Source organism: Haplochromis burtoni, unplaced genomic scaffold (genome assembly GCF_018398535.1).
Source record: "Haplochromis burtoni strain Fernald_Lab_line unplaced genomic scaffold, NCSU_Asbu1 Contig_353, whole genome shotgun sequence".
Classification (NCBI taxonomy): Eukaryota; Metazoa; Chordata; class Actinopteri; order Cichliformes; family Cichlidae; genus Haplochromis; species Haplochromis burtoni.
Window position 1 is genome coordinate 4,915 of NW_024582714.1, and position 11,294 is coordinate 16,208.

The following is an 11,294-nucleotide window of genomic DNA, read 5'->3' on the forward strand; positions in this document are numbered from 1 at the left end:
GCTGACTCTTATCAGTAGTCTGTTATCTGGCTGATTTACTGGAAGTCCATAGAAGGTGCAACGTTAAGGCATGTTAGTGGCAGATACACAACAGGAGACAGTAGTTTAATAATCTTTCAGTGATTAATTGCCCCATAGATTCCTTCATTTGATCTTATAATAGAAGAAAAGGTTTCAAACCACATAATATATCAATTTAATTTGTGCAAGTTTTTGAGTTTCTCTATACTGAAGCATAGTCCATTCTGTGTCCTACAACAATCACATACCTGTGCTTTACTGGTATGGTGGTCTAGGTTATAGAGCTCAGTTTCTGTTGAAAGTAATTTAGAGAGTTGTTATTTAACTTTATGGTAATTTTGCAGGCTGCTGATAACCTTACTGAATTTTCTCTTTGTATAGGCGGTTAAAGATTAACAGAATCCCAAACTGGAGCCTCTCATGCCGGTAAGCTACATCATGTTTTATGAGCCTTTAGTTCATCAGTGTGTTATTACATAATCTGAACAACAGGAAACAAATTCACACAAAAGTTATGGATACCATTGTGGTACATAGACTCACCATGTGCATGAATGTCATGGCAATTTTGCAGGTTGTTCTTTGTCCAGGGTGGAATGATTGATACATTTATACAGTTTGTAGTACCAAAGTGAAGCCACTGGGTGTCCCTCTTAAAACATGTTCTGGAGGCTTTCACTGTCAAACAAGCATTTACATTATTTCCCTGCAGGCCATAAGCCATAGAGTAGTTTACTTTTCTTATAAGTATTTAATCTCAATACACATATGTAAGTATGCATTTTTGTATTCATACATTTCATGCTATTCCATGCTGCAGCACAAATTTAGTCACAAATAGTATGCTTGACTATACTATATTTATTTGATGCTGTTTTCACTTGTTACCTTTACAGATTAAGGTTTGTTTTTTGTTTTGTTTTCTTTAATGATAAATTTGACTATATTTTTGCATTCAAAAATATGGTAAGCCTACATAATTTGTTGTTCCACAGTATACAAAATAGTTTCACTTTTGGTATCCACATGTTTGCGTAACATTTTCAGTTCCACAGAACTGTGCCTTTATGATTGCATCATTTCCAGTAATTTTTCACAAACAGACTCCATCAGATCCCTAACCCGACTTTATGAAAAACCTTGGCTGTTGCAGATGTGCAAAGCACCTTGTGGTCTTCAAGGCAATGCATTACTGTCTGGTCCCACATGATACTTCAGGTCACCTTTTTCATTTTTCATGGGTCTTAAGCTGGACAAATGTGAGACTCACATTTCGTCCCACAAGATCTGGTCATTGACCTCCAGGGCTGACACAGTGCAGCGGAGCAGCCACAGCGCATTTACCTGCTGTAAATCTTTATCTGTTTGAATAATTACTCATCCTCTGTCTAGGGACTCTCCAGTCTTAAAATGATAGATGAGTATTACCCAGGTAATGCAGAGCTGTGCTAACAAAACACATATAAACAGATACTAGGGCATACAGTGATTACATTAATGTCTCTAGCCAATAATACTGCTGTACAATACACCCTAGAGGCTTTTTGATTAAATGGTGTAATAGCGTATATGATGCATTGAAAGCTAGCCACCAGAAAGTGAAACTGAGTTATGTAAGTTCATCATCATGACATTTAACAACTTAAGAGGTTTCTGAAACAAAGTCCTTATACTTTTAATGCTGAATCAGAAAGGAAATACAAGCAGGAATCTGTTAATGTGTAACATAGTTTCACATTTATTGTAGATGTTAAAGAGGAAGGAAATCCAGTTCACTTAAGACATAAATCTAAGCAGTGCATCCAATTTTACTGCAAAGCTCAGTGATCTTAACAGTTGGAGACTACAGATTTTAGTAAATAAGAATAAAATAGAAATAAATACTTTACTTGTTTTTATATATGTTATTCAGTAGAGCAGTATATTTTGCATAAACCGCCAGGTTCATGAAAATGGCCACTTGAGGCTAACTGTCAGCCCAAAGCTAGCACATCTACAGGATGGCATAACAACAATTTAGTTGCTATTGCTAATTTTCCTCATCCTTGAAATTGTTTTTAAAAACACATCTATTTAAATTAAAGTGGACCTAATCTGCCCATTTCTGCCTCAATATTTTTTTAATTCTTGGACTCCACTAAAGTAGTTTTTGCATAACTTAGAGGTCAAGCTAATTCTTAGTAATCTGCTTTTTATACTGTAAGATGCTTGAAACAGCTGTTTAAGCTCCTTTGCCTTTAGGACATTTTTCCTTGAAATCAGCTTTCTTTTGATTGGCTAACCCTTACAGACTGACAGTTTAAACACCAGGTGGTTGGGCTTAAATCTAGGATTATTTTATTTTAAAAAGTGTAAACCGCATGTATGTGTAAACTTCACTCTATTCCTTTTGGAGAATGTGAAAAAATCCTTGGTATATAGAGATATCCACAACACCTCGTTGTGTTTTGCCTTGGTTTTTGTTTATAATTTATTGTAGTTATATAATGTAGTTATATTTATATTTTTGAAATGAACTAGTCAATTAATAAAAATGAATAATCAGCAGAGATCTGTGTCTACATGTTAAATCTATACAGTCTAAAGCTAGTTTTATACTTTCCCTGTCCCAGAGTCCAAGGGGGTCCACTTGGGTTCCAGTGACATAAATTTCTTCAACGGACGGTGAATGGAAGGGTCCGTGGATAATTTACCTTACAATGCACCAACTACGCATGCACTGAGCTATCCGTGACTGTGTCCGCCACTAACTATAATCCAGGCTTAAAGTCCGTTGGGGTATGTTTTGTTTCTGGGTGTCTTAAAATTCTCATTTGCAAACATGTCTGTCTCTGATATTGTCTTGTGTCACAGACTTTAGACTTAGATTAGTCACATTACAACGCCCCAGCTGGTGGACTTCAAAGAAGTATTGTAGGGATGACTACTTGGTTGCGGTGTTCCTAATTGCTATTTTTTAACGTTAACATTAAACTTGCTAATGTTAACGTAAAAAATGAGTTAGCTCCAACTCACCTAAATATGGTCGCTTCATAACATGGTGTCATAAAACCCAGATGGTTTTCGCCAAATGCCAAACTTTGAGGATTCAGAAAGTACCAGAAATAACGTCACTTTTATATAAGAGAGGGTTGCTAAGTCTTGCTAAGAAGGAATTGTTTGGGTTATGTTAAATTAAGTAACATTTACTATAATCCTTTCATTGTTTTAATTTTTTAATGACATTTATTGACAATCAGAAACATAAAATATCATCAGCCTTATCCAAATAAGGAGGACTGAAATATTGAGGTTCTTTAATTATTACCTAGAAGTTGATTCATGCGTGATGATTACATTTTAGATGTAACATAAATGATCTCCGGCATAGGTGAACAAACAAAACAACAAAACGGTTGAAAGGACTTCCCAACAAAATCCCATCTGTGGAGCATCGTGTTATCACATAGTGCCAGGATGCCTGATCCCCTCTCCACTGTAAAGAGGTGTACGTCCACCTTTCTGTTCTTCATCCTCGAGTGCTGAGAGAGCAGATGGAGTACCTTGCAAGATTGGTTTGTCCTGTGCCAAACATCTACTGCTCATTTGTTATAAAGCGGCTCTTCTTTGGTTTTGTTTTTCTAAGGTCATCATATTAGTTCTTTAGTTAATAAAGAAGCTATAAGAGTAATGCAGAAGCCGTGTCTAAAAGTCCTCAGTCAGCAAACTCATGGCACAGAATCAATGATTCAAGTAATACCGTAGGTGAACGTGGCAGAACTTTAATCAATATTAAAGCTGTGAGGATTGCATTGCCACTCATTGCAGCGCTGCCTTCACACTTTGATCAAAACTCTATAACAACAAGGTCATCAAGCATTGTTTTTACTGGGCTTGTTCCAGCACCCAAGTCACTGGAAGAAACTGGAGACTTTTTAGAGTTTTATTACAAACACAAGCTGCAGAGGTCCAAGTGACTTTGTCCTCAGGAGGGTGTGAACTACAGTACACAGGCTGCTGTCTGTGCAGCTTTGAAATTGGCTTAACGTGTCTGCTGACAAAACAGTAACCTAATCTACTGATATGAGACTCATTGTCTGAGCTTTCATGTGAGACCAGTCCATTGTTTTCTTTTAAAGCAATGAGACAGAGCTTGTCACTAACTTGGAGAGTAAAAGGATAAACAGAGTCATGCAACAGTGATATTTTTAGATCCATTAAGGGGTGCAGTACAGTGTGCTGTGTCACAGTGACTGGACCATCTGCTTTGAATGGATTTCTTGGGGTGAATCTTTATGTAAGGCAGGATAGATGTGATCTCTTCATTAAACACCCAATGAATTATAAATGATAGCCTCACATTAGCTTTGACCTTGCCAGAGCCACCTGTCTGTTAAATGCTAAAATGCTACCAGACCTTGTCTTTGGGCTATCACTGTACAATCAGTGATCAGTGGGGCAGAATGGTGGCCCGCTGACCTTAGTGTTAACTAGAGACACAAACAGGGCTCCAAACAGACGGTAATAAAACAGTCAGTATGTTTCAGCATGAAAACACTGCAACTACGTTTTTGATGGAGGAAAGACTTAGCACAAAAAATGCATTAGATATATAAAGTCTACACTCATAATACCTTGATATCGTTTACACATACCAACTGAAAATGTTTCCTTCCTGTGACTGTATGGGACAGTAAGACAAGTTAAATAGTCAGTGCCTAGCCTTAGAAGCCAAGATAGATAGTCTTATAAATGATTCATAAGGTCTGCATATTTAATTTGGTGCTTTTGCTTCAGAAACGATCCCAGTCAAAGGCATTGTTAGGCACACAGTATTAGAATTTCTCCATCCAGTGACGAGCTTTGCCAATAGAAAGGAAAAGCTAATCACGTTTCTATTTCACATTTTTGACTCAAAATCCCCCCATTTTTAGATTGCTCTATAATTTGATAATCCCTTTTTGATCTTCACACCTATTTCTGACAGAAATTCTATTCTTTATGGGCTTTTTTTTAGAGAACACACAATGACAAACATCTGCTCCTCCAGTCTTGATATACATCAATATTTAAAACAGCCTGACTTTTTCTGTCTCGTGATGTGACACAGTGTTAGGCATGAGTTTTTATAGAAACCTGAAGATACAGAGAGGGATGCCATCATGATATCAGCAGAGAACCAACAGCGAGTAGGCGTTAATAACAGCTAACATGAGGCGTTAATGAGTATTCATGCCTAAAGCTATACACTGAGACTTACACCTCCATTCATCACCATTATTATTAAACACAGGGGGGGAAAGAGATGTTTTAAACATTTAAATTAAAACACAGGTGCATTTCATCCCAGAAAAGAAATTATCTAAGGAAACTTCACACTTTTAGAATACACGTTTAATGAAAGGCACTCTTTGCTGAATAAATAAAACAGCAAATTATGACTTGAACTGTACAATGTTGACACACACAGTAAGAGTCCTTAGATATTAAGTGCTTCATGACATTGTAAAGTGCTGAGTACCCAGATGACGCTGATGCCACCTTATTGCATTTTAATTACAGGTATTGCTCTTTCCATGGGTGAAAAATACATTTTTTTTTCATCCGCACGTCACGTCATTATTGCATATTGTGAGGTTATTAGAAAGGTACCAACTGTTTTTCAACTATATCCATTTACACTTTAGTACAAGCTGTATTTATATGTTTCATAAACTTACATACAGTACATTTTCAAGGTCAAAATGTGGCATGCATATATAGTACCAATTCAAATAAACTGTGCACATTTATCATTTGTTCCCTTCTTTTCTCAAATCCACTTAAGGTATTGGCTTTTCCCATCACATGGAATACAATGCTCATTACTATTATGGTTAAAATACTACAATGCATTCAGCCACAGTAAATATTCAAACGTTCATTTGCTGATAACAAGAAGTAAACCTCATTCCAGCATACTATGCCATGCAGTTAAAAATGAGAGAAAGAAGGCAAATGGAGATATGTTCAAATAAGAGTGCAAAGTAAACTTTTTTTGCCTTTGTCCTTTCTCCAGCTCTCTCAGATACAAACTGAAGACACATGTTCTTTCACATTTTTTTTACACATTTTTTTCCCCTGCCAACAGTGGATGGTGCAAAATTCCAAAAGTGCTTAAGAGATATGTGGAAAAAAGCATTAAGTGCATTGGATTGATGTGTTTTTTAAAGGGTAAATTCACATTACACTTTAGAAGGTGATCCATATATCTAATGTGCATAATTTGGAGCAAAATCCCAAATAATAAAAGAAAAGTTGATTTTAAAAGCTGAAACTTTTTCATGCAACTACTGCATGTACAACATTTTACTCTATTATATTAGATTTATATTCTTCAGCCATCTAAAAGATTTATGGCGGACATGCTAATGTGCCAACTGTTTGTCACACAGCTATTGTTATGCTGTGTCATATGGAGAAGCGCTGCTTCTCCACAAGAATAGATTTGCTGATAAGTCACTGCGTGTGCTGATGTCCTCTTGCCTGGATACATTCATCTGCCCTTGAAAATCATGCCAAGTCCTCTCAAGATTCTGCTGATTATGATGAAGTATAGACTGACATGGGACTGTGATGTAATATGAGTACTGAATATACTTCCAGTTCTACTGCTGCTCAAAATAATTTTTGATTTGTTTTCTTCCGTCACTTAGTCTGCTAATACAGCCCAGAGGGACATTAAACAACTGCATGTCCCGTCGTTACAGTATTTACTCTAACAATAACATTTTCCAAGATTAAGTATTTGCCTCAAGTACATAATTGCTATGACATTTTTCTTCAAAGTGCACTGAATGAAAGATAATATGTTATACCTTTCAGTCATTCTCATAAAGGTAACTGACAGTAGTTGTAGTAATTGCACTTTGACACATTCACATGCAGGCAGACAACTTCTGTGAAAACTGTATCGCCAAACATACATCCATAGATTTATCCATAACCATTTATCTAAGTCAGAGTTGCAGGGTGGCTGGAGCCTATCTTGGTTGCCACAGGACCACACGGTTCTTATTAATACTGTAATTATCTGCACAAATGCTGCCATGTTTGTTGTATAAAATAGAGAGAAAGATAAACTGATTAGCCAGTGTATCTTATTAATGGATATGTTTGTTTTGTCCATTTGTTTTTCATGCCCTTTATATAAATAAATACTTGAGTTTCTTTATCAGTGCATGCCATTCTTTTCATTCTGCCAGGTGCTGTTACTTTTGTTTAGTGAAAGTGTGCTTCCACACTTATTTGCAGCTGACATTTTCTGGGCAGCCTCTGCCGCTGCATCCATCACCTGTTTCTCCTCCTGCTCAGTCTCACGGTGATAAAAATAGTTGAAGTTGGACACAATGACAGGGACGGGCAGGGCAATGGTCAGGACACCAGCAATGGCACAGAGAGTGCCGACCATTTTGCCTCCCATGGTGATGGGGCACATGTCGCCGTATCCCACAGTGGTCATTGTTACCACAGCCCACCAGAAGCCATCAGGGATGCTAACAAATTGTGTCTGGGGCTCATCCACTTCTGCAAAGTAGATGGCACTTGAGAATAGGATGACTCCTATAAATAGGAAGAAGATTAGCAGGCCCAGTTCCCTCATGCTGGCTTTCAGGGTCTGCCCCAAAATCTGAAGTCCCTTTGAGTGTCGGGAGAGCTTAAAAATTCTGAAGACTCTCACTAGTCGGATGATTCTTAAGATTGCTAAAGACATGTTCTGACTAGAGTTCATATCGTCATCAGGTGTTGTAGCCAGCTCTGTTCCCAGGGTTACAAAGTAAGGAATAATAGAGACGATGTCGATGATATTCATGATGTTATTGAAGAAATCACTTTTGCTTGGGCACACTACGAAGCGGACACCGAGTTCAAAGCAAAACCAAATTATGCAAATAGTCTCCACTATGAAAAAGGGATCAGTGAAATATGCTAGCAGGTTTTTAGTGGTCTGATGAAGGTTAGCATCTTCTCGGGTGCCATTGATAAATTGGGTTACACCCGGAATAAAGTCATTGTCCTCCCTGAACTCTGGCAGAGTCTCTAGGCAGAATATGAAGATAGAGATGACAATAACAAGGACAGAAACCAGAGCAACAGATTTGGCCGCACTGGAGCTCTCTGGGTATTCAAACAGTAGCCAAAACTGTCGCTGGAGTTCATTGGTGGGCAAAAGAACTTCTGGCTCTTTGATAAACCCTTCATCTTCACGGAACTGCTCCATTGCTTCATGACCCAATTCATAGAAAACAATTTCATTTGCAAATACATCTAAAGGTACATTGGCTGGTCTGCGGATTCTCCCTCCTGACTGATAGTAGTAGAGAATCCCATCAAAAGATGGACGGTTTCTGTCAAAAAAGTACTCGTTTCTCATCGGGTCAAAATAGCTTATCCTCTTCATAGGGTCTCCAAGCAGTGTCTCTGGAAACTTATTCAGGGTGCTGAGCTGGGTCTCAAACATCAGTCCTGAAATATTGATGACAACTTTCTCATCTTTTTCTTCCATGTAGTGCTTTTCAAACAAATCTTCACTCTCGTAATAATCCCTTGGCATCTTACTGAAGACACTGTTGGTGGGAGACTCACTGTTGATCAGGAGCTTTAGATTAGAGATCAAACTGCCACTGCTGGAGTTGGCTTTAGTGGTCAGTGTAAGAGGAGTGGAAGGTGAGAGCCCCTCTGCACCAGACTGATGGCTGCGTCGTCTTCTGTGTGGTGACTGTTGAGGAGAAGTCAAACGCTGGGTTAAAAGGTTCTGATCAGCGGCCTCTGATGTAGGTGAGGTTGGGTACCCAGAATCACTTGGGTCTCCCAGGTTGATGCCAACATCATCCATGTTCTCAAAATTAACTAGTGGCACCTCCATTGCCTGTCTTGTCACTAGCCACAGCTCTGTCTATCAACGTTTTTTTGTAGACAGAGGAGACACCACAGCCAGTGCCACACGGAAGATCCTGGCAGGGGCTCCCTCCTCCTGGTTATCATTAAGGCAGCTGTACACTACTTTTTGGGTTCAGACCTCTGTGTAATCTGTGAAATAGGGGTGGGAAAAAGGAATGTTGTGAAATTGGACAAATGCTGCAATACACCTCTGTCAGCTCCTGTTTAGATAAGCAGAGTGCCAGCCATCTGATACTTTGCTTGTGCAGTTATCCACCCCCCCACCCCCCCAAATTCTCTCCAATAGCCTGAATGAAAACACAAACTCGGCAAAATCGGCCCTAAAAATGCTTACATGGAGTATGGATGGTATTATTGCTGATATGTATGGCAAAGCTGTTTCATTATAGAAAAACATCTGAACTTTCATTTATGACTGAAAACAGAGATTCATCAAAACCAAAGCACATTTATTTTGTCTCAGTATCTAAATGTTTGTCTGTAAGTACCTAACTAGTGACTTGTTTAATCCATCCAGACGTTGTTCAGCCTCCGGATAGTCTATCAGCATCACATTTACCTTATCTCTAAGAGGCTGTTTATCATTCCGTTTGTCTGGTTCGGACAGGTAACCAAATCCTGACACACGCTCGAAGGCTGCAACCTCTGTGTCCACTAGACACCAAGGGCCCTGACAGACTTGGGACTCAGTTTCCACTTGCAATGTAGCAGATAATGTAACAGTCTGTTCTTATGTAAGAATATTATATAGAGGTTATGCAAACAACTGAAATGGTATATTGATATATGTTTGGAAAGGAGTTACTGAGCCCAATAAAAACAACGGACAAAAAAGTGCATTTTGGACAGAGTTCTTGGATCTCAGACATTTGAATCAATTATTATAATTATTATTATTTTGCTGCAAAAACCTTAAAATTGAGTTAACTCAGCATTATCTCACACCAAGATGATACTGAAAGACACAACAAATGATATTATTACCTTAACAAGGTCTGAACATCAAAGCGCTCCCAAATCACGTCCAAATTTTCAATTAAAAAGTTTAAAGTTTAAATCCAGCTGTGTGCAGATGCCTGTACCACTCACCCATGTCCCCGCTCTGCAGAAGTTATTGTGTCCTCTCTAATCCTGCCTGGCAGCTCCGCTCTGCTCCCCTTCACTCCCTTCACTCTCCCTTATCCAGACTCACAATCAAGAGTGTCTCAAGCTCTATTAAAGCTCCCACTGGGTAATTTAACACCGAATACGAAACCAGAGATGCCAGAGGTACCCACACATACTCACAAACGTACACAGTCGCACACACGCAAACACAGACAAACTAAAACACACGTAAAGCGAACTCACTGTACTTTAAATGTGGGGGTCACCTGGCTTTGTTCTCCCTCCTCCCTCCTCCACCACTGGAGATAGGTAAGCTCTGTGATAGGAGATTTACTCCGCAGGAGCCAATCGCTGTTTGATGAGGCAAAGGGAGTGTGGGACCCCCTCTTTTCCGCCTTTCCTGCAGAGTAAGCACCCACATACAGGATCATCCAACCCACCCTCACCTTGGGATTTAACCATATTTTTTCCCTGTTACAATACTTGCCATTACCCTCATTACCCTAAGCAGAAGAACACATCATCCTAGGGGCTTCACCTCCCTTTTATTTACACATGTACACAGATGTGAACTGTTACTTCACCTGCCATTGACAAAACTGTCACAACTGTTTTCTAAATCTTAACAGAAATCTGCTTTTTACAATGGTTCTGCAAACATGTGATGCAAATCTATAAGGTGCTAATTCTAGTGTGTGAAAAATATGAATTACAACACATATTTTAGTGAATTCTATTGATAAATGGTTGAACTTTTCACAGGGGTTTAGTATATTCTGATTGTGCTCTCCCCTTGAGGTGTGAAAACTTAAATACCTGCAACTGAGATTTTGTCAGATTAATAAAGCAGCTAAAGTCCAATTGAAATTGAAATACTTTAATTACAGAGATGCTATACTAGTTAGTATAGTTTAATTGAACATAACCTTGCACTTTCTCAGAATGTCATCCTATTTGGCAGCACAGTTTGATTAATATGTTACTGGATATAAAACCAGTTGATGGAAACCAGAAATCCTTCCTTCATCTCACTTTTGCTCTGCTGCAGCCAGGAATCGGCTGTCTCCTGAGCCCCTGTAATACTGAGCAGGACTACTTCAGGCATAGGCACATGGCTTCAAGGTCACAGAAAACTATCAAGACTTTACAGTCTGTGCTTTCCCATTCATCATCAACACTCACCTCTTGACATGTCATTATGTGTTCTCACATGATCATCATGCTCAATAAATATTAACTTAGGGGAA

General features: G+C 38.7%; 1 protein-coding gene across 1 annotated transcript; it reads right to left on the reverse strand.

Annotated features, from left to right (window-relative positions):
- Positions 1 to 3,259: 3,259 nt before the first annotated feature.
- On the reverse strand, positions 3,260 to 10,976 carry LOC102311336 (potassium voltage-gated channel subfamily A member 10). The gene is made up of 2 exons (XM_005942944.3): positions 10,030 to 10,976; positions 3,260 to 9,069 (listed from the first exon to the last, which is right to left on the reverse strand). Exon 2 carries the CDS (start codon positions 8,903 to 8,905, stop codon positions 7,214 to 7,216), a length of 1,692 nt encoding a protein of 563 aa, XP_005943006.1. The 5' UTR covers positions 8,906 to 9,069; positions 10,030 to 10,976; the 3' UTR covers positions 3,260 to 7,213.
- Positions 10,977 to 11,294: the final 318 nt, after the last annotated feature.